Source organism: Trichosurus vulpecula, chromosome 2 (genome assembly GCF_011100635.1).
Source record: "Trichosurus vulpecula isolate mTriVul1 chromosome 2, mTriVul1.pri, whole genome shotgun sequence".
NCBI lineage: Eukaryota > Metazoa > Chordata > Mammalia > Diprotodontia > Phalangeridae > Trichosurus > Trichosurus vulpecula.
The window spans coordinates 369,106,185-369,130,363 of record NC_050574.1 but is presented as its reverse complement, the minus strand read 5'-3'; the positions used below and the strand labels follow the sequence as shown (position 1 = coordinate 369,130,363).

The 24,179-nt window shown below is 38.5% G+C and overlaps 1 protein-coding gene across 2 annotated transcripts in view; it reads left to right on the top strand.

Annotated features, from left to right (window-relative positions):
• RCAN1 (regulator of calcineurin 1) overlaps positions 1-24,179 on the top strand; it is a 101,853-nt gene that overhangs the window by 62,513 nt on the left and 15,161 nt on the right. Inside the window, exon 1 of one of the 2 annotated variants that reach the window (XM_036744817.1) lies at positions 23,237-23,537. The exons of the other annotated variant lie outside the window; for it this stretch is intronic. Within the exon in view, the coding sequence (XP_036600712.1) occupies positions 23,451-23,537 (87 nt within the window). The 5' untranslated portion in view covers positions 23,237-23,450. Of the gene's footprint in view, positions 1-23,236; positions 23,538-24,179 lie in introns of those variants that run through there. 2 annotated transcript variants of the gene reach the window in all.

Sequence of the window (24,179 nt, the reverse complement as noted above, 5' to 3'; positions counted from 1 at the left end):
AAATTACTTCCAGGAGCTTCAGAATTTGCTGTGTACTTTCCACGTATGTGCTTCACTCCCTTTTTACTTTAAGTTTGAGCCCCCTCCCATGGACACTGTATATATTTGAAGAGAGGATGGGCCCCAAGCTTTGGGGATGAATGTCTTATGCCAACTATTCCTTATCATACCATTTTTGAGTCTATGCAGACATGGAATGGAGGTGGAAAATGTAATTTTCTGTATGGAGAACAGCTAGTAAGGCAAGTTTGACTGAAACAAAGAATATGTGAAGTCTGAATGTGGTTTGACTAGAAAAGTGGATTGGAATGTCTTCAGAAGATTGATATAAAACGTGCTTCCAATCTCATGAGAGAGAGAATGGAGTAGAGGGCAAAATTAAACAAATGTTTTCAGACCCAGCCATTATATTGATTTGTTCCGCTTGAGTGTACATATTTGTTCCTAGGAAAGGCTTCTTTTGGCGGCCTGGGGAATGGGGAATGAGTAGTGATAACGATGCCAAAAAAAGAGTATCAGTGAAAACTTTAAAATGCAAAGATAAAAACAGAAAGAAATTCAGTAGGTGACTTAGACAACTAGGACAATCATGTTACTATCACGTTAAACTAAAAAAATATTCTTTTAAGTGGTATGTAATAATGGTTTATAAATTCATATACAGTCTTCCTTTCTGTTCTTTGTTTATTGAAATATCCATGTTGATGTTTGTTAAGTTCATAGTTTAAAAAGAAAAAGAAAATTCAAAAAAAATGAGCAAACAAAAAGTTGGTGGGAGCCATGTTTTGTGTGAATTTAAATACAAGGCTAAGAGGTTTGTATTTTATCCTAGAGGCAATTGGGAGCCAACAAAGACATTTGAGTAGGTAAGTGATATGGTCAAATCTGGATTAGGACTATATATTTGTTAGATTTGGTTAAGAAGAAACTGGAAGTATCCTTTCATGTCATTATGTGTATTCAACACTATAAATTTGCTTCTTAAGTATTTTTGCTGTTTCCTGAGGTGCTGATTTGTGGAATCTGTATTGTGGTTATTGCTGAGGTTATCTAGTGTTGTGAAGGTTTGTTCTTTTTAGCTGAGAGGTTATTTCTTTTTTCTTATTGAACTGCAACTTTTACTTACAGTTAGGCACTTTTCTTCAGGATCCCTTTTTAACATTTAGGAGAACAATAGAGGAATGAAGAACTAGCACTTGGGGTCTTAGACTGAGTCCATGAAAGAGTCATAGCTAGTAGTGGTCCCTAAATTGTTATAGTTTAGTACTTTATTTTATTATTTACTTTATTTAGTAAAATGGGATGCTTTATCTACTGTCCCAGACTTTTCCATTCTCTTGAAAGGATGTGGTACTTCATAGAATTATATAATCTCTGAGTTGTAAAGGACCTCAAAGGCCATGTAGTCCAACCCATGCCTTTCAAAAAAAAATCCCTTCTGGGACATCCTTCAACAACTGGCTATCTGTCCTTTACTTGAAGATCTCTAGCAAAGGGGAATTCACTACCACCTGAGGCAGCCCATTTTATTTTTGTGTGGTTCTACCAAGATTTTCCTTATAAAATACCAAAGTCTGCTTCTCTGCAATGTCCACCCATCATTCCTGATACTGCCATGTGAGATCAGACAGAATAAGTCTAATCTTTCTTCCATTAAAAAAAAAAACTTCAGATTCTTACACTTTGCCTCTTGTCTTGATTTTTCACTTTTAAAGTGAAGTAGATGTTCAGTTTAGCTCAAATACGTTTAGTATCTTAAGGTTAAAAAACACCTTCATATAGGGTCACTGAAGAATCTTCACTGCCTCCCGACTTCTTAGAGACTATCTGGTAGATTTACCCTTCAGACTGTACACAAAGAATACTTATCAGTCAGTCAGCAAGAATTTTTTAAGTACTTACTACTCACCAGACTCTATACTAAGTGATGGAAATACAAAGAAATGTAAAAAAAAAAAAAATTCCTCCTCGCAAGGAGCTCACAATCAAATGGAGAAGACAACATGCAAAACTATGTACATACAAGGTGTGTGTGTGTGTGTGTGTGTGTGTGTGTGTGTGTGTGTGTAATTGAGAATCATCTCAGAGGGAAGGCACCAAGATTAAGGAAGACTGGGAAAGGCTTCTTTCAGAAGATGGTGCTTTAGCTGAGTCTTGAAGGACACCAGGAAATGGAGATGAGGAGGGAGAGCATTCCAGGCATGGGGGACAGCAGTGACAATGCAGAGTTGGGAGATGGAGTGTCTTGTGTAAGAATAGCAAGGACGCCAGTATCACTGGTTGTAGAGTACTTGGTGAGGAAAGGAATAAGGTATGAGAGGCCTAGAAAGGTACAAAGGGGCCAGGTTATGAGAGGCTATAAAAGCTAAACAGAGGATTTTGTATTTGATCCTGGGGGCAATAGGGAGCCCTTGCAGTTGATTGAATACGAAGGTCCTTTGGTCAGACTTGCACTTTAGGAAGATCAATTTGACACCTGAATGAATGATGGACTGGAGTGAGGAGAGATGAGACAGGGAGACCAATCATCAGGCTATTTATTGCAGTAATACAGATGTGAGTTGATAAGATCTGCACCAGGGTGGGGGTAGTGTCAGAAGATAGAAAGGGTTGAATGTGGCAGTTGTGGGGGGCAGAGGAGACAGTGCATGACAACGGATTAGATAATGGGGCTTGAGACAGACAGAAATTGAGGATGGCACTTAAGTTGTGAGCCTAGGTGACTGGAAGATAGTGGTACTCTCCACAGTAATAGGAAAGTTAAGAAGAGGGGAGAGTTTGGAGTGGGGGGGAGGTGAGATAAAGAGTTGATTTTAACGTGTCTGTGGAACATCCAGTTTTAGATCCAGTAGGCAGTTGGAGAGGTAAGACTGAAGTTTGGGAGAGAAGTTGGGACTAGGAATCATTTGCATAGAGATGATAACTGAATCCAAGAGAGCTCATGAAATCACCAAGCAAAATGGTTGAGAGGTAGAAAGAAGAGGACCCTAGGACAGAGCTCTGTGGGCCACAGAGTTAGTGGGCTTGATTTGGATAAAGATCCATCAAACAAAGTAGAAGGAAAACTAAGAGAGAGAGCAGTACCATGAAAACCTGGTAAGAATAGAGTATCTCATTTGAGACTCACACCTTTATGTAATAGCTAGTGTTCATTTCATTCTATAAATGAGAGAAATTAAGCTGATGGAGGTTAAATGATTTTTCCAGGGTCATAAAGGAAGTAGTAGAGCTAAAGCTTAAACCATTGGTAGGCCATATTTGTAGGCCATCGCTCTTTCCACCACATCTTGTCTTCTCTCAGCATAACTTTTGCCTATTTTTCCCTACTTTCTAAATACAAGAAGTATTTCAAAAGTAATAAAAGGATAAAATACTAATGGCTGAGAATCAAACTGATATAGACTAGAGATTTGACCTCAGAGTCAGAAGCACCTGGTTTCAAGCCCCAGCTTTTACCAGTATTAGCCAGAGGTCCCTAAGCAAATCACTTAACCTCTCAGTGCCCAAAGCAACTGTCTTAAAACTATAAGTTGTTGCATAGATTCTGATCTGCATTGGGAGAGAGGATATTGCCTCAAAGAAACTTCCCTACTCTAATAAAAGAACAGGCTAGAACCCCAAAAGTATATAGAGTTACAAGAATATGGTTTTGGCTTTTATTTTCTTCTAGTTCAACAAACTGAGTTTTGCGATGAGCTTAAAGAAGTATTTAGCCAGAAAGAAAAGACACCGAGTCTTTGCCCTTAAGAAAAATAGGTTAATTCTCTAATTGGTTCTTTCATTATTGAGGAATTTTTAAACAGCTAATGGACATCATTATTTAAAATCATAGGGGAGATGATTCAGCCTTTATCATGGGTTTTTTTTCCCCCAAAGGAAGCTGTTATAGGTATTTTCTGGAATGGTAAATTTGCATGTATTTTCCTATTAGAAGATAACCAGCAGAAATGAAGTCAAACATATTCTATTTGAAGAGGAACATTTCTAATATGTAGTTAGGAATATAATGGAGTGACTGCTAGGGTTCGGGTTCTGGCATTTTTGTGATGGATTTCTCATACTATAATGAGCTCTTTTGAAAGCTTTTCAGATATTTTTAAGGCCTTCTTTTTTCTTTAAAGAAAGAAATAGTGCCAAGAATTCTGTATTTGAAAAGTCCACATTAATCAATGTCAGAGAGCTATTTACCTTTATTTTACTATACATAATATAATATTATGTTACTATATCCAGTGTATGTAGTATGAATATGTGAACAGGGTACTCATAACTTGTTATTTAATAGTAGTTCATTACTCTGGTATGTAGGGCTCCCTCTAAACATATATTGTACCATAAGCACATACTTGGAGATGGAAATAGTCTTGAAGTAGCAGCTTAGGCCATAGTTCAGTGAACTGGAACTATCATTAAACTAGCCTCATGGTTTCTTCCAAATACTCTTCTATAAAACCCTCAAGGCAAACTATAATTACACAGTTGTGCTTTTGCTAGGAGTATGCATTTATCTTTTTAGTAGTAAGAGCATCAACTGAGGGAGGCCACCTTTTTCTTGTAGCCCTTTTTCTGGTGACTGAATTGTGATCAAAGAAAGCACTTAGCAAACGTCAAAGGCATACATTTGTCAGACCCAAACCATCTTGAAGTTCTTAACCTTTTTACAAAGAGCTGCACCCTCTCATTCATCCAATGAGAGAGCTTGAATTTATCTGTGTTTGGCATTGTAGCACTAATAACAGTTAGAACTTTCCTCTAAAAGAAAGCCTTCATTCCAGAAAACTGATTAAAATGACTCTTCTGAATAGCCACACCTTTTGTAAATGAAAGTTGATCCAAATCAGGCTGTGAACTAGAGCATATTTTTTTCATTCCTTAATGTATCTTAACTCTCCTCATCTTTACCTCCTAGAATGCCTTGCTTCCTTGAAGGCCCAGCCCAAGTGCCACCTCCTTCCTACATTTGGGCTTTCCTAATTTCCCCAGATGTTAGTTCTTCTTGCCCATAAAATTACTTTGTATTTTTAATGTACTTTATATTTACTTTTCTGTGTACATGTTGTCCCACTTCCCCACCCTATCCTAGAAGAATATACACTTCTTAAGGACAGAAACTATTTCATTTTTTTTGTTTTGTTTTGTTTTGTTTTGTTTTGTTTCATCCTCAGGGCCAGGCACATCACAGATTTAAGCTTAAAAGTTAACTAGTTTTACAGAGAAAATTTACAAAGAATTGTGGAGAAGTTTTTTTTCTTTTTTAAAAAGGACATTTTTTTTAAAAGGACATGTTTCGTTTCTTGAATTCTGAACCACTGAAACACTCTTAAACCTCTAAACAGTATATGCGTGTGTGAATTGCTATGATTACTCTTGCTTGTTAGTCTTATGAGATGTTCATATTGTCCTTTTTAAAAGGCTTAAATGTCACCGTAACAGAAATATCCCTAAAAGAAGATAATATGTGAAGTAAGTCCGTCTTGGGCATTAGAAGAATGGTTTATGAGCCGTATTGACTTTTTTCTGGTCCTATTTCAGTTGTAATTCATTGATTGAGATCTGTAAAGATTCTTACGAACAAGTTCTTACTGGAAATAGTGTGGGTATGATACCGTGAAATCTTATGTTTCAAAGTAACTTGTAAAGGTTGTTGCAATATACCTTATAACATATTTGTGCAATACACACAGAGAGGCAAAGGTTATTATTTGCTACTAACAAATGGTCAAACTTGAACAGAAAGATTAATTAGTTCTTGATCACACAGTAGGCCCATGGCAGAACAGGGACTAGATGCTTTCTGGATTATTACTCTTTTTGCTACAATGCATCATTCTATTCTTTTTAACCTTTTGAAATATGCTTGCATTAGCACCAAAATGTTAGACTTTATCCTCTTTACATGTTATTTCACTCAGATTAAAGCACAAAGACATTGCATAGTAGAAAGAACACTATATTTGGAGACAGGAGACCTAAGCTTAAATACCACCTCTGCCTTTATTACCTATGTGATCCTGAGTGAGTCACTTAACCTTACTGTACCTGTACCTTTATTTGTAAAATAAAGACATTTGATTCAATGGACTCTGTGGTCCATTGAATCTTTAACAAATGTTTGCTCAGATCTCTTACTTCATGTGGTTAGTAGTATCAAATAGTCCCTCGTCCTCAGACTTGCAGTCTATGGGAGATGTGAAGAAAGCCAAGGAAGCTAGGAGGTAGAGATGAGAAGAGACAGAGTTCCAGGCATGGGGGACAGCATGTAAAAATAACCAGAGTCAAGAAGGCCAAGTGAGGAATCATTTTTGCCTAATATGCCTCCTCCATGATCTAGAAAACGTACCAGACCAAATGCTGATCAGGAAAACCAAGAAAAAGTTACAATGAATCATTTTTGAAGCCTAGGGCATCTTAGGGAGACAGACAAAGGTTTTTCAGACCTGGGCACAGGTCTGGCCAGGAGCCTGCACAGTGGTGGGGAGCATTCTTGCACCCCAGGGTGGAAAGAGGGCCAAAACAGAACACCAAGACATGAAGTACTAAGTCAGAGAAGAGATCCCAGGAGATCCCTGAACTAGTGCGGGACAAAGAGGAACAGCAGTAAGACAGTAAGGGCCCTAACTATGTACCGAGCATGGAACAAGTTCTGGAAACATAACTGTGTGACTCTGAGCCTAGCAGTAGGAGGTCAGCCCAGTTCTAGCCTTTGGCCCAGTGAGTAAGCCTACAGTGGAATAACCAGGGCAGAAGTTCCAGACCAAAGAGGAACTAAGAGCTCAGTTACTCTGAATCTGCAGAACATCTTTAAAGGCTAACAGTGACTGAATCCAGGAGCAATCTACTGAAAACTCAACCCCACACGAGCCATCAGACTCAAATCTGGGTCAAGAACTTACAGAGCTCAGACCAGAAGGATAATGAACAGAATTCTTCCAGGATCACATTACTTTGGAAGTAGCCAGCAAGAATTCTGGTACCATGGAGTCCCCAGTTATGATCACACAGTATTTAGCAGCCACTGTCATTTATGAATGGAGAGCTTGGAGTGAGATTCCAGAAGGCAAAGGATCTAGGCTTACAACTAAGAATAACCTACCAAATGAAACCGAGCATAATCCTACTTGGAAAGAAAAGTAGAGAGGTTAGGACTTGATAAATAAATCTGAAAATCAATTACATAGTAAAGACAGTTGAACTCATCAGCACTGATGTAATCACCAAGTGAGTTATTATATAGAGAGCAGAGGGCCCAGGGCAGAGCCTTTGAGAACATGGGCATGACCTGAATGAAGATCCAGCAAAGTAGACTGAGAATAGTCCTAGGAGAAGTACCTATCAGGCCATTTTTATTTAATGTTATATGAACTGTTGCATAGATAAATAAAATCATTGCTCTTGTGGTTGAATAAAAGAATTAGAACATAAATTCATCTGATGTAAGCTCATGGAAAGCATCTTTGATACAGTCCCAGTAGCAGATGGAACAACAGAGAAGATACATACCTCATTCTGTTCCCATATTATTTTGAGCTCTTCTTCTAGGTCTTTCTATTTTGAAAGCATTCTGCTCCATGTAGCTTGAATGTTATGAATATTTGGTGTGGAAATATATACCACTTAGGCCTCAGGCATGTTATAAAATATTACAAAAAATATTTGACAATATTGTAGTCTGAAGTCCTTTTCTACACTAGAGTGAAAAACTTTATTGACCTCTATTAACTAGAAGACAATGCCATCTTATCTCTGGGGTGTATTCTTGATTGCTTTCTCCCATCCATATTCCTAACAAACATATATTTAGAAAATGTCACTGGTTAATGCTGTTTGTAAAATCAAAGTAAATATTTAAAACAAATAAAGGTAAACGGATTTTCCCCATGCCCAGAATTCTTAAGTTACCAAGAAGGAGCTCAGGTGGAGAAAGCAGTTTTGGAATTCCCACCTTGGGTGTCTATAGTGGGGGAGATGGAGAGAGTGGGGGAGGGGGGCCTCTCCACTCCAGAAGGAACATATTCAGCAGCATAGCTCCCCTTCCAACACACCTGAGTCCAGTTGACTGACCCAAATAGCCCAACCCAGCCCCCAGTGTCTGGGTTTTTTCTGAAATCATCCTGCTTATCATTTCTTGTATATAGTCATATTCCATCACAATCATATACCACAACTTGTTCAGCCAATCCTCAACTGATTGGGGCATCCCTGCAATTTCCAGTTCTGTGCCACCACAAAAAGAGCTGCTATAAACATTTTTGTACAAATAGGTCCCCCCCTCCCTTTTTTATCCCACTCAGTAGACTTTAAAAGGAGAGCAAACTTCTGTCTTTGGCACATGTTGGGACCCTTTGATTCTCTACTTCTGGTAGTGGGAAGGGGAAGGAAGAAATATCCCTAGTAGCAATGGCAGCTGTTCACACGTGGCAGCAAGGAGTCATGTTTGTCAGGTAGGCTTGAGATACGCCTGTGGCTGCTTCTTTGTCTATTTCTTTCCCTGAGCACAAGCAACAGAGATCCTGAGAGGAGTGTTCCTAGTATTAGTGGCTAACTTGTTAGTTTGAGAGGTCAGGAGCTCCTGGATCCAGGTGCTAGTTGTCTTACCAGGCAAAAGTAATCTCCAAAAGAACTCAAAGAACATGACCAGTGCCAGGAACTTGAGCCCAAATCGTGCATACCTGGCTTGCCAGAACATACAGCATGGACCATGAGCATGTTGTTTGGATGGTGAAAATCTGAAGTGAAAGGGAAATGCCTATTCTGCAGCCTCACAAAGTATTTCAAACAGGGGTGTGCTGGAGCCAACTCAAACTTTTGTTGATGTCGTTCAGTCATTTCAGTTGTCTGATTCTTCATGACCCCATTTGGGGTTTTCTTGGCAAAGATACTGGAATGTTTTGCCATTTTCTTCTCCAGTTCATTTTACAGGTGAGGAAACTAGGGCTAACAGGGTTAAGTGACTTTGCTCAGGGTCACACAGCTAGTGAGTGTCTGAGGCCATGAAGAAAAATGAGTGTTCCTGACTCCAGGTCTGGTACTCTCTCCACTGTGCCACCTAGCTGACTCCCACCAATTGTTAGATTTTCAGTGTGAGCATCTTCACCCCAGGAAATTGGCAAACCAAGGCTTGATTTATTGTTTTGTTGTCTAGACTTAAGAAACTGATGGAGAAAATATTAGTAATGCAGATTAAACTTAAAAGTCTTTCATCGGGGCAGCTAGGTGGCACAGTGAGTAGAACACCGGCCCTGGAGTCAGGAGGACCTGAGTTCAAATATGGCCTCAGACACTTGACACATGTACTAGCTGTGTGACCTTGGGCAAGTCACTTAACCCCAATTGCCTTGCCAAAAAAAGCAAAAAAAAAAAAGTCTTTCATATTCACTTTTTTTTATAGAGCCAGTTGTTAACACACCACTGGTTTCAAGTATTTAAACTTTTTATATATATTTATATATTAGGCTCCTAGGAGAGCATAACGTATGGTGGATTACTGTTCCTTGCTTTAAGTATTTGTCACTGTGCATTTAGGAGTTTTTTGTATTTTAAACATTTCTTTTTTATGATGGAGGAAATAAATAGCTGTTCTGTGTCTAATCTACTTTGTATCCTGTTGATCCCTTTTGGGGAGGTCTTAGGCATGAGCCATTCCTAAGCTTTATTTAAAGACATTTTTCCCCAGGGTTGTACTCTACGGTGGGATCGTAATGAGCCAGAGAGCTTGAGACTTGTCTTTCTAAAAGGCTAGGTCTACTTGAGTTCAGACCTCCCCGCCACCCCTTAATGAGAACAGAAGGCGCTGCCCCCTTAGTTGCGTGCCTTTACATAATAATAATCATGAAGATTGGACTTGTAATTTTCTCCTCTTTTTTTTCCTTTCTGAGTAGTACATTTAAATTAAGAACTTCTAATGGATAAAACTACATACACCTTTCCTATTTCCCTTCCCAAAAGGAAAAACACAATTATTCCATGCAACATTTTTTTTTACATCTGAAATGGAATTATACAGTTTCTTGTGAAATGTATACCTCAGGGAATATTCCATTGTTGTAACTAAATTGTTCTTGTTACAGTTTTACCCTCTGACTTCTAATACTGGATTTAGATATGGTTTGGTTTTTTTTCCCTAAACCTTTGATTTTTGCCTTGAAGACTTCTAAACTAAAAAAAAAAATTTAAATCTCATTTTAAGCTAGATAATTTTTTATTTTCCCTGGACAGCATTCTTCTTGATCTAGCACTCACAACAATTTTAAAATAAAGGCCCTATAAATGTGTATGTATCTGTTAGAGAGTAAATTTAAGCTTTATATGGAGGGACAACTTTTGTGGTTATTTTACTTAAAATTAATTAACTGCCTTTTTAAGTAGATGGCAATATTGTCTCTGTCAGAAAATATCTATAAATAAAAAATATTGTGATTCTACAAATATCAGTAACATTTCTCTAGTATCTTAATTTACAAGCAGCTTTTTTCATTGCTGAGAGGCAGCATGCATAGTGTGGCAACAGTTCTCAAAACTTTTAGTGTCAGGACCCCTTTATACTATTATAAATTATTGAGAAACATCCCCACCCTCACCCCCAAGAGCTTTTGCTTATATAAATTATATCCTGTCAATGTTTACTGTGTTAGATATTAAAACTGACAATTTTAAAAATTAATTTATATTAACATAAAAATAATAAACCTATTATGTTTAGTTGTAGTTAATGTATATAGTGTTCTTTTGGTTCTGTTTGATATCTTTCTAAATTTCTTTGCAATTCTCTTTTTATCCTAATTTTAGTGGGTAATATCCTGTTACAATGTTATATCAAATTTTATTCAGCCAGTCACTAACTTTTGGATATTTAGGTTATTTCTAGTTCTTTGAAATTACAAATAATGTTCTGTTATTAGGAATGCATAGTAATATATAGGAACTTAGCATTCTCATATCTTTACTCTGTCCCATGTCTCCACCCTATTCAGTCTGTTATCAAGTCCTGTTTTTACCTTCATGACATCTCTCATATATATCCCTTCTCTCTTCTGACATGCTACCTCACTCCTAGACTATAGTAATAGCCTACTCATTCATCTCCCTACTTCAGTCTCTTACCACTACAGTCCATTCTCTTGCTGGAGCTCAAGTTTAACCATGTCACCCTGGACTCAGAGAGCTCCAATGGTTCCCTATTACCCCCAGATTAAATACAAATTCCTCTGGCATCCAGAGCCATTAGTGACCTGCTTCTCTTCCCCCACATTTCCAGTCTTCTTATGCATCACTCACATTCACATACTCTGTAGTCCAGTGACATTGGCCTCATTGCCGCTCCTCACACAGGCTACTCTATCTCCCACGTCTGGGTATTTTCACTTGCTGTCCCTCATCCCTGGAATTCTCTCCTTCCTCATCTCTGCTTGACTTCCCTGACTTTTTTCAAGTCCCAGCTAAAATCCTACTTCTCTCAGAAGCTTTTCCTTATCTCCCTTTAATACAAGTGCCTCCCCTCTGTTGATGATCTCCAACTTACCTTGTATATATCATGTTTATATTAGTTATTTGTATATTGTCTCTCCTATTTGAACTCCTTAAGAGTACCTTAAGAGCAGGGACTTTTTTTTTTTTTTGCTCCTGGATCCAAAACTTTTTTTTTTGCTCTTTGTATCCCAAACAGTTAACACAAAACTTGATAAGTAGACACTTAATAAATGCTTGCTAACTAGGTATCTTTATATTGATACATGAGCTAATTTTATTCAGTAGATTCTGAAATATTATAGGCTATAATAGTGTAATAGTTGTAATATTTTTATACTATTTCTGATGATTAATATAAGGTACTAAATTTGGGAGTCATGAGACTCTAATCCCAGCTCAACACTTAAAACTGTCTGCCATGGAAAGGTCCTATCTGGAATCTATCCACGTCTGTATCCTCATCTGTAAAATGGGAATCATATTTACACTACCTAATATACAGGCAGTTGGAAGGAAAGCCCTTCATAAAACTTAAAGGAAGTTATTGTAGTGTGTTATTAGTACTCATTAGGCTTTGGGTGATCCTGATTTCCTACAATGGTTTATTTTATTTAATTAGGCAATCTAAATATTGCACAGAATCTGAGAGGCCGAGTGGACTTTGGAGGGCAACTACCCCAAAACATAACTGACCAGAAATCTCCCCTACATTATAATTAACAAGTGGCAATTATTCCAGCCCTTACTTAAAGGCTTCCAGTAAGGAGGAACCCATTTCCTCTGGAGGCATCCCTTTGCACTTTTCAATAAATCTAACATTTGAAAATTTTTCCTTCTTTCAAACCTAAGTGTGTTCCTTTGTGCCTTCTTCCCTTTACTTCTGCTGCCTGGGATCAAGTAGACGAAGTATATTTCCTCTTCTACATTACAGCTTTTCAGATATTTGAAAGCAATTATCAGGTTCCCTCCCTAAATCTTCTCTTCTCCAGATGAAACATCTCCCTTCCTTCGACTGGTCCTCATATGTTATGACCTTGAAGTCACCTAATTTCACAACTGCAAGGAAACCAGTGAGCACCATTATGATGGTTTCCCTCTGAGTAACAAGGATCAGGGCAGTCCCAAGCCTGCTGATTCACAGCCTAATGGAAAGACTTGAAGGGGAAGGAATACAGTCAGTCATGACTTTCTTGATAGTTCTTGTCATCAGTGATGGTACCTAAATATTAACAGCAGTGTCTATATTTTCTAAAGGAAAAACAACGAAAGTCTCCTTAAAAAGACAGTGTTTAAACACTATTAAAAATTTTTTTTAAACCCTCACTTTCTGTAATCCCTGAGCTTAGTCTCCAGATAAGTTTTTGGTTTCATTTCCCAGTAACAGCCACTACTAATCCTCACCATGAGGACAATTATTTTGTAAACTATTGGAAAGAATGAATTGCTTCCTGACCTGTGTCAGTTGTCTGGCATTAATTTACCTCTGTGTTGTCATAATTCCTTTCCTAGGGGTTAAGGGTTAATCCAGAGTGCCATGTGCTTGTTTTGTATTTACATTTGATTTTGTGTCTTTTATGTTTTGGCAGGAAATATACTGATTTAATACTGGATTTAATAAAAATGCTACCTACATATTTCTGATCTGTCATAAACAGTTTGAGAGCCTCAAAAAATGGGTGTAGATGCAAATTATCCTTAGCAGAATTAATGAATGTGAGCTCCTTAAAGCCAGAGATTCAGGGGCAACTAGGTGGCACAGTGAGTAGAGCACAGGCCCTGGAGTCAGGAGGATCTGAGTTCAAATCCAGCCTCAGACACTTGAGATATGTACTAGCTGTGTGACCTTGGGCAAGTCACTTAACCCCAATTGCCCTGCCTTCTTCCCTCCAAAAAAAAAAAAAGCCAGAGATTCTTCTCTTTGGGTCTTGGTACCATCTGAACCTAGTACTGTGCCTGTCACGTAGGAGACATTCATTACTGTTTGCTGGATGTGATTCACTTTTTAAAAAGGGTTTCATTTAGATTCCAGAGATGACAAAAGGCTTACATCCTATTTTTTTTCCTTGCCTCACTGCCTTCTATTATGATCAGCTCTTAGCTTTTAGTGTCCTATCAATTTGTGCCTGGGGATATATTAGGCAATAGAAAATACCAAATGAGAATGAGACAGGCTCCTCTCTCAAGGAGCTTAGAGACTGATTTCTACCTTTTTGATTGTTTAATGTTCATTCAGAGACATACAAAGCTTTTATGCCTGTAATACTGTCCTCTGCCTGCTGAATTACTACTGATATTTTGACCCCTGACTCAAATGCAACATCTTTCTAAACCTTCTCTGATCTCCTTTCCCTCTTTCACCACAGTTCCTATTTCACTTTTCACCACTTTGGACCTGGTCTCACTTTCCATCTCTTTTACGTACTTATTATATAATCCTGTTTTGTTATAGTTACCTGTGTATAGGTCATATCCCCTCCTAGACTGTGAGCCCTACAATGGCAAGGACTTTGTCTTGTCTTAACCTTGGATCTCACCTAGCTTCTAGTACAGGACTTTAAGATTCAAGTTTGGGCTGGTTTTAACATGGAAAACAGACCATCCCACTTAAATCTAAGGGAAATGACTTAACCTGTGAATGAGTCAGTTTGGGTTTGTCAGAATTATCCAGGTGCTTCATGTTGCATGAGACTCAAACCAAGAACAAATGCCAAGATTAGTTGAACAAGACAGCCTAGTGAATCCGTTGTCCCATCCTCTTGTCACCTTAATGCTAATAGTGGTGTAATGGAAAAAGAATAGCTTTGGATTTGGAGCCATTGCCTGGGTTTGAATCCCGGCTTTACAACTCATACTGCCAGTGGGAGGAGGTAGCATGTGGAAAAAATAGAAAAAGCCCTGGATTTGAATCCCAGCTGATGTTTATTACTTATGTAACCTTGGATAAATCACATCACCTCTTTGGGCTTCAGTTCCCTGGTCTACAAAATGAAGAAGTTAGACTGAATGACTTCTGAGGTCTCTTCCAGCTACTAATCCTATGATCCAATCCCACTGGCTGGATCCACTAACTAACAAGGCTATAGTAGTTTAAGTAAACAGAGCACAGTGACTCCAGGAAGGGATATGCTAAAAAGAGCAAACAGCCGGGCCCAAGTTAGGGTTGCTTTGGCCAGGTCATCTCTGAATAAATGTATTTCTGTGGCTTCACTTTTTTTTTTTCCAAATGTAACAGGGTTAAACAGGATCAACCCACACCACTACATGCCCCATTCCATGTCTTGTGGGCCAGGCCTAAACTAGGCCAGTCCAGTAATTCAGGTTCAAGATTTAAAATGCAGTGAGGCATTGTGGATCATAAAACAAAATTAAAATTAGTTTTTCTAGTAGGGAATTTAAAAGGACACTAAATCATGATAAAACATTACTCTCTTCCTCCAGGATAAGGATAGCAAATAGTCAGCTAGATCAGGAAGGCATTCCCCCAAGGGCAGCAAGAATTCAGGTAAAGTTTCTGACACAAGTTTCTCCCCAGGTTGAGCCTTTTATACTTGAAGCAGCATTTTAAAAAGCCAAATGCCTCCCTTCCTTCACAGGACCAGCCTAATTCATCTGTTCCTTGAGTTATTGTCCCATATAAAGAATATGGGACAGGGCTACCCAAAGAAAAGAACAAGGGGGCAGAGAAGAAGAAAAAAGAGAAGAAGAATAAGGACTATGGAAGTTGTCCCAAAGGGGCTGCAAACATGTCTTCACCACAGCATTGCACACCACAGCCTAGGCACAACAACCCAGTCCATCCTCATCAAATGACAATACTCAGCACCCCACCCACTATTCACGCAAAGCCAACACAGTTTCTCCCATCTCATATCTTGTTGTCTTATCCCCAGTTTAAGGTAATTCAGGGGTATATTTATATATTCCCCCACTAATTAATAAAATTTCAACATTTCCCGGTCAGCTAAGCCCAGAGTCGCTACCAGTTGATCACATTTGTTTAATAAGTAGAAAAGTCCCCTAATCTTCTTGGATTAAATAAATACTAGTTACTGAATAAACAGCTTATCAACAATTAAATCAATAATAAAACAAAAACAGGTAATTATTTACAGTGTTTAACTGAGAGAGTAGGCAACTAGATAGAACAGTAGATAAAGTACTGCGCTTGGAATCAGGAAAACTCAATCTTTGTGAGTTCAAATCCATGCTCAGACACTTACTAGCTGAGTGACCCTGGGCAAGTCACTTAACCCTGTTGGCCTCAATTCCTCACCTCTAAAATGAGCTGAAGAAGGAAATGGCAAACCACTCCAGTAACTTTGCTAAAAAAAACCCCAAATGGGATCACAAAGAGTTGGACGTGACTGAAACAACTCGACAACAACAACTGAGTGAGTAGTCACAGCCAGAGTCACCCCTGACCATCCCTGTTATTGCTGAAGACTTCACTTCTAAAAACATAGTTCCACTCTATTCAATTCATTCAGGATAACGAATGAGTTTTCTTTGCGACATAAAAATTAGATCGGTTCCATCAAGAAAAAAGGCTTCTCCCTCTTCTTCTCTCTGTCTTCTACAGCTTCTTTCAAGCCATGACAGTAAAACAACTTCAACTTTTCAACTTTTCTCAATCTGTTTCTCTGAACAGTCTCCAGACTGACAGTGAAAAACTCCCATTTCCACAACATAGCATGTTAATGTTTCCACATTCAGCCATTAAAGCTACCATAACTGTAACTGCAGCATCGGTAGAAAGAGACTTTGGAAATAGATGTTACCCAAGTATGCTTACTTTCTAGTTTCAGAATCATTAATAATCCTTATGATTTGCCTTTGGCTATTTTTTTCATCTTAAACATTCCATGGTCAGTCGGTTCCAGTAAGTTACAGAAGAGTGGGTAACCTTTGCCAGCTAAGGATAGGTTGAGGTAATAAGGAAACTTGAAAACAGGAATGTGAAGTATGATTAGTAGGATTAGAAACATACAAAGAATTTGACAAACAAGGTAGAATCTTAAAGGGTGTCCAAGGGTGTCCAGTCTTGTAGTCTCTTTTTTTAAAATGGGGGAAAATGTAAGTTAGCCCCTTTATTGATGAAACTGTGTTTTTAACTGTTTCCATTGGTCATTTGCTTATACCTTTGATCTATTCTACCATACCATAGTATTTAGGACTATTAGTGCTCAGTTTATACCACTCTACATCCCATTTTTGACCTTATGAGAAAAAGAGTTATGACAACGTATTTCTTTTGTATGATCTCAGCAGTGGGGAGAATGCTGCCTTACCTAATAATGGAAGAACATGCTAAATAACAACATAGCCCTATTAACTCAAAGAAAGTTCACATAAAATTGAAGTTGTCTTAGCTTTGGGGTTAAGTGCAACAGGTGACACCCTTTGTGAAGAGGGTAAGAACAGGAAAGATTGCTTCATCCTCCACCCAGCTTAAGTTTGCACATTGAAGTCAAAAATCTTTTTTTCTTTCTGGTCAATTAATTTGTGCATATGTTCTCAGCCCACAGCATATTTTTGAGGTAGAGTTATAAACTCCTTGTGCTTTATAATGGAAGAGCTGAGGTAACCTTAATTGGGTTGTAGGAATGCTATAATAGGAATGATGGAGTTCAACATAAACCTCAGTTTTTCCTTGTTGCTATACTGAATATAACCCCCCAAAATTTCTTAATGGAAATATATGTGAAATGACATTTTGCAAGCTCAAGAAAGTACATTAAAGGTATTTGTGATTTTTATAATCCCAATGGGAAAAAAACACACTAAGCTTCCAGTTTTCTTCTAAAACTTTAAGCTAACCAAAGCATTTAAGGGGTGTTTATTATTGTTCTGAGGTTTTTTGGGGGTGGAGGGAGTGGCAGTTGGCCTTGGCTTTTATTTTTGTTTTTGTTTTCCACTCTTCTGAGAACATACTTAATATGTGGCTCCAAAAAGCTGTAATGACATGGTTCTATTACTTCGGAAACTCCCATTCTTAAATTATTTAAATCATACTTGCAAACAAGAACAAAGCATTTACCTGTCTGACTGCCAGGAGGTGATGGACACAGAGTGGTCTTTTAAGGAGGATCAGGGCTCTAGCAGGAAGCTCTCCAGCTGGAGGGAATTCAGGCAAGGCTGGCTACACACAGCTAAACTTAACACCCACATTCCTCCATGAGGCAGACCCAGTACAGCAAATTGAGATCATTCTTTCTACCCCAAATCTTCATTTCTTGTCCAGCACCAAAACCTTAAGGCTTTAACTTCAATCTTCCTCCAGGCCCTAGTAGCCTTACTTATTATTATTAACCTTACTACTAGTTGTTGAACCTTTTTGTGATTCCTGGTTTGAACCCTGCTTTTCCTTCAGACACTGCCCCTTGCTCTGACCTTTTCAGTTCCTGAACTTGTCTACGTGGATCCACTAAAGTGCCTTATACCTAAATACACAGAAACTTCTTGTCAGTCTCCATTCCTTCAGTAGGTATGATTAACCTCATGGACTCTGATCAGTCATACCCCTTGATTCCATGACCAGGCCTTTGTGAAGGGAAAGGAGATCAGGGAAAACAGTACAATTATTTTACAAATAATAGAATCAGTCATCTTTAGTATTGAATCAGTATCAGTGATGATACAGGGTACCTTAGAGATCATCTAATCCAAACTTTTCTTTTTTAGTTTTATGTATTTATCTTCGTTCTTCGTAGGCTTGTGAATACTTGACAAGCTACTTCAAAGTGTGTGTCTAAAAGCTAAGGAATAAACTATCAGGAAAGAGAACTGGTAGACTATAAATTGAAAGTGATTGTTCACACAGATCACCATTGTGATGGTTGTAGCAGTATCAAAGAACCACAGAATAAATGAACCAGAAGGGACTTTAATAATCAACTAGGTCAAATTCCTTATTTTATGGATGAGAAAACTGAGCCCCAGAAAGATTAAGTTACTTAATCCTTTCAGACGGCTAGTCATGGCACTGCCAGGACTAAAGCTTCATCCTCCTGACTCTCAGGTCAGTGGTCTTTGCATTATGGAATTGTAGTGGGAGGATTGGATTAGAGTACTTCCATCTCGGCTCTACATTTTCACTGCCTGGAATGCTCTTCCTCCTCATCTCGGCTTCCTGGCTTCCTACAGGTTTCAACTAAAGTCCTACCTTCTACAAGAAATCTTTCCCAGTCCTCTATAATCCTAGTGCCTTCCCTCTGAAAATATATCCAATTTACCTTGTGTGTGTCTTGTTTGTACATAGTTAGTTGTTTGTGTGTTATCTTGTAGCAACAATCTGGCTAGCAGCTGCTGTGGCTGTGTAAGACCAACAACAACCAGCATGCAGAAGGGCTGCTAACACAGGTTCCTTGATATGCTTTTCTAAGGAAAGCAACTTTAAGTGGTTAACAATCTCAGTTTAATCAAACATGCATATATCATTCGCTTAGTTCAGGGAGGAAAAGATCAGCCCCCTGAACTTTAGGACAAATTACAAACATCAACAGATGGACCTTGTCTGATTCAAATCACAATTCATAGTTACCAGAGAAGCACCAACATCTATCTGGGTTATAAAGCTGGGGAGCGGGGTGCGGATTCAACAGCTTGCCCAGAGTCTGGTCATCCACATTCTTTAAGTGAGTGTACCCCCAAAAGTCAAACGCCAGCCTTGGATCTGGTATACCTGTCTCAGGGTCCTGGGGCAGTTGAGGCTCACCATTTAGAGTGTGAGAAATCAATGTGGGAAAGCACCAACCACCAGCACCACATCATATGCGGTTCAGTAACTCTCGATTGTCTTAGTGCTGAGAAATACTCCAAGACAAAAAAGATCCCACAGTACCTGCCCCATTCAAACAACAGCGAAAAGACCCATTTTGATTGCCATTACATGTCTCCCTCAACAGACTATGAGCTGCTTGAGAACAGAGCTATTTTTTGCCTTTGTATCCTCAGCATTCAGTGAACATTTAATAAACGTTTGTTGACTTGACTTCACACTTTTTTTCTGTAGGGAACGGAAAGAAAAAGAATAAGTGTTTGTTTAGTGCCTACTGTGTGCCAGATACTGTGCTCAGCACTTCTTGCAAATATTATCTTATTTGACCCTCACAATAACCCTTCAAGGTAGGTGCTATTATTATCCCTATTTTACAGTTGAGGAAACTGAGGCAAACAGAGGTTAAGCAACTTGTTCAGGGTCACAGAGCTAGTAAGTGTCTGAGGCTGGATTTGAACTCGGGTCTTCCTGAACCCAGGCCTAGCACTCTGTCTACTGCGCCACCAGCTATCTCTATTTGTACCCCTAACCCCAAAGTCCTAGAGAAATCTCTTAAATAACTCTTAAGTGTGGCTTATGTCTGGGATCTCTCCCAAAAGAGGATTAACAGGGTCTCTTCAAAAATGTACTAACTATACTAAGAATATTTTTGAGACAGGCATTTATTTCCTCTACTACAAAAAAAGCTCTTAAAGCAAAAAAAAAAAAAAAAAAAGACTTAAGTGCACATTAGCTTGCATTTAAAACATAACACTCTTATTTATACTCCATTATTAATATACTAACGCTAAAATACAGTACTATTAATATTCTTTTTAATACTCTTTTATAATACTCCATTGTACTCTGCCAGAAAGTCGATAGTTAAAAACATGAAATACTTTGGGACTGCTGAACAAGTATCCTACTTTCACCTTTCTTACTGGCTTATCCAAGGTACATATCATCTGTCCATCCAGGAAGGCATGACTTAATACGTGGCTCCAAAAAGTTTTAATGACTTGGTTCTGTTACTGTGGAAATCTTCCTGTTGGTGGTCCACTCCTCTTCTGAGAAGTGTATCATTGTAGGGAGCAGCCACCACGACTGGGAACATCCATCTCTTAGGACAGCACTGTTCCGTCACCTGTGCCCCAGAAAAGAAATACTGAAGAGAAGAGGCACCTAAGGACTTGGGATCCAGTTGCCAGCTCCCCTAGGGAAGCTCAGGTTCTCGCTGACGTGTGCACGTAGCCACAATAACTGCTGCTAGAGACCCAGAAAAGGAAAATCCTTTCCCTTCTTTGCTGGAAGGCCAAAAGAGAGATGGCAGGCCCTAGTGACATACTCAAACAGAGACTGCTGAATCCTTCCTAATTCTTGTGCCTTCCCTCTGCTGATTATTTCCAATTTATACTGAACATGGCTTCTTTGAACATAGTTGTTTGTATATTGTCTCCCTCATCATACTGTGTGCTCTGACAGCAGGGACTGTCGCTTACCTTTTTTTTTCTTTTTTTTGTACCTCTAGCTCTTACAACGCCTGGCACATTTTAGGCACTTATTAAATCTTTACTGATTGATTGACTGATTTCATCTTCTTCCTGGCTCAGTTGCCAGTCATCTTTGGCGCAACCTGTAGTCACAAGGATCCAGGCACCAACCATAGGCCTCTGTTTGAGCATGTCCTTTAGCAAGAGTCCGGAGCACAAGAGAAGGGTCCTTGCTCCATGGGAAGTATCCTCAGCCAGCCCCCAACTACAAGATTATCATATCAAGATTTTTTAGTGAGTCTGTGCAGATAATTTGTGACCCACCAAAACCAGTCATTGAAAGCCAGGGCTTTAAATGGCAAAAACTCACCTAAAAATGGAAGCTACCCACTCCACCAAATTCAGTTTAAACATTGGATCAAAGACTGGCCCGTGACTGAAAGGTTTTTGGTTAGCTCTGGGGGAGCCTTGTTTAAGAAGTGTGCCCTTTCTTTATAGAATTATAATTCTAAAATCATATCATTTATTGTATCTAGGTCATCAAACAAATGATAACTAAAAACCGAAGTTGATTATTGCTATTTTAGGTGCTCTTCCTCAAGCTTACTTGTGTGTTAACTTTGCTCAGGGGAGGAAAGAAGGTAGAATTTCCTCTTCCTCCTTATTCTCCTTCTCATATACATTTCTTGTTCTCTGACCATCAACCCTGACTACCTTTTACCTCCTGTCTTCTTTTGACAATGCAGTACAGTGGATAGAAAACTGGATCAGACATAGAATTTGATACGTGCTAGCTTTGCTTTGTGACCTTGTGAATGTCACTTCTCATCTCTTAGACATCAGTTCCTTCACCTGCAAATGAGGCATTTGGACCAGAAAATCCTTTTTTGGTTTTAATGTTTTATATATTTCCCCACATAACAGGAGAAGAGAGAAGATGGTAGAGTAGGTGGAGGACATTCCAGAGCCATTTCCACCCAATCAGAAAGGGTGGAATGAAATTAAAGGCTTCCAAAAAAAGAACCAGCATGCCTTCCCACCTCCTTCTACCCCACCCCAAGCCTTAAATCTATGTCCAGGTTAAGCAGCTGAATCTTGGCAATGGAATGGCAAGTTCTTCAGTAATGGGCAATCTAATAAACAACCTCAAAGAACAACACTGGCCATGGGGACTAGTGTGTCCTTTTTTTCAGCAGCTTTTAGAATGTGTACATTTAGATCTTCTCAGATTGAAAGTTATGGTTAATTGGCATAGCAAAGCCTATATAGTATACATAATTTGTCAGCCAGTCAAACTGCATCACAATTTAACATTTTTGTAAGTAAGATTATATTTGACTTTTTTGGATGGGATACATTTGCTGTTAAGTTTTTGTCTGGTTTTTAAATCACTCACAAAGTTTTAAGAATTCTTCAAACTTCATTTTAAAATTTACATTCTGATTGCTACCACCACCACTCCTTTACATTGAAAGCTCAAATGTCATTCTATGCTTCACTAGAAAAAGTTTTTTTTTAAATAATCTGCTTGCACATAAGTTGTAAAAGGAAATTGGAATGACTGTTAAGGGCCCAGGAAGAGAAGTACTTTGTTAGTACTTTGAATTGGCCAAATATTTAGCATTTTCATAAGAGTTTCAGGCTTTTGAAGTGGAAAGCAGCAAAGAATCTAACTATCCTCATGTGTTCAACTAGGCTTGTGTGTAATCTTACCTGAAAAAAATCCATGTGAACTTTGGTCTTCAGCTAAGGCTGTATGTTCTGTCTCTCTGCTCTCCCTTTCAAAACACTGTTCTCCATGCAACTTAAGAAAGAAGTCTCATTATTGTGTGATTTAAGTATGTATAGTGTGTATGTGTGTCTGTGTGTGTGTGTGTGTGTGTAAGTCTCCAGGAGCAGCATACTTTTAGACTTCAGACAATAAGAATGGTCAAGTTTAAGGTTTTCAAAAGAAATTCTTAGAGCTCCTTGTAGAAATAAAAACTGAGGGACCCTTTTTTTCTTGACAAAGCACTGAAGCACAACTTAGTGAATAGTAATTGGGATATTCATCCAATCAAAAGTTATATTAGAAAAATTATATTTCAAAATTAATTTCACTGTTAGATTTATTGCCCAAGACATTTCAAAATCTTTCCTCTAATCTCCTAATTTGAAACTTTCATCAAGTTTTTCAGAAATCACAAGGATCAAAAATGCTAAGAGATTTGTTTCCAAGTTTCCAAGAGCCTTGAAATTTCCCCTAAGGGTAATTACTGTTTACTGCTATAGACCTTCGTCCTTTTCTGCAGTAACATTTTCCATCTTAGGGAGAGCCATCCCATTCAAGTGAGGAGCATGTTGTCTGAGCACTGAATGGAATTACTACCAATGGAAACTATGCTGCAAGAGGAGTTGATAAAGCAGCTGCTGTGCAAACTTCAGCTGTTTTTTCCATCCTCCCAAAGCAAAGTTAATTAGCATAGGGAAAGTGACTAATGTGCTGACGTCAGCTCTTTCCAGTAGGAGCTTACATTTTGTCCCTGACTGCCTGTAAGCATGCAGGACTTTATTCAGGAATTTGCTGTCCCATACAGGATACTCTGAAAGCTACTCTTTTTTCCCCAAGGGGCTGGACTGCTTTCCTTTATAAATGCTCTCTACGGAAAGAACTTGTAGCTTCTTTAAAAAGCACTCCACTCGGGACTTTACCACTCTTGTCTCTAGCTACCATTAGCAGTTTAAAAAGAGGCAAGATGCATTTCAGAAATTTTAACTACAGTTTTAGCTCCTTGATTGCCTGTGTTGCACACAGTGATGTCTTCTGCGAAAGTGAAACCAGGGTAAGGCTTCCAAAATTAATGTGATTTAAAAGTAGCTCTCGGACTTTTAGCTAAAAGGCATTGGTTGTTATCTTGTGGATTTTAAGAGTTTAAGAAGGGTTTAAGATAATTTTGTTTTTAAAATTTGAAAATTATCTGTGGCACATTGAAAGAGATTTTTTGGGATACATGTGTACTCTTTGGCTTGAATCAAAAAAGAGGTTAGCATTGTGTCTGTGGATACTTTACAAAAGATAGTAAATTTTCCTCAAAAATGTGTTGTTTGGTGGTAGGGGGGATAGAGCTCTGACTTATAAGAAATAGTATTGACAATCTGAAGAGAGCAAATTATTTGCATCTTTTGTGGAAATGGGCTTTAGATGTTCAAAATTTTATTTTGTCTTAAACACTCAGCTTCTATCTGTAGTTTGTAAGAAGGAAGAAATAATAATAAAATCCCAAAACACAATAAATCATTGAGGTGTGGAGTCTCAGTGCCTTCCTAAAAAGCATAGCTTGCTAGTGAGTAGAGTGGTGCTAGTTAATGAAATGCAGAGAAATAGTTCACAAAATGAAACCTAGGCAATTTTTATCACCTTGTAGAGTTGTTTTTTCCTTTCTAGTTTGCCTGTCAACATTTCTTAGGATCTAGCTAACTGTCCT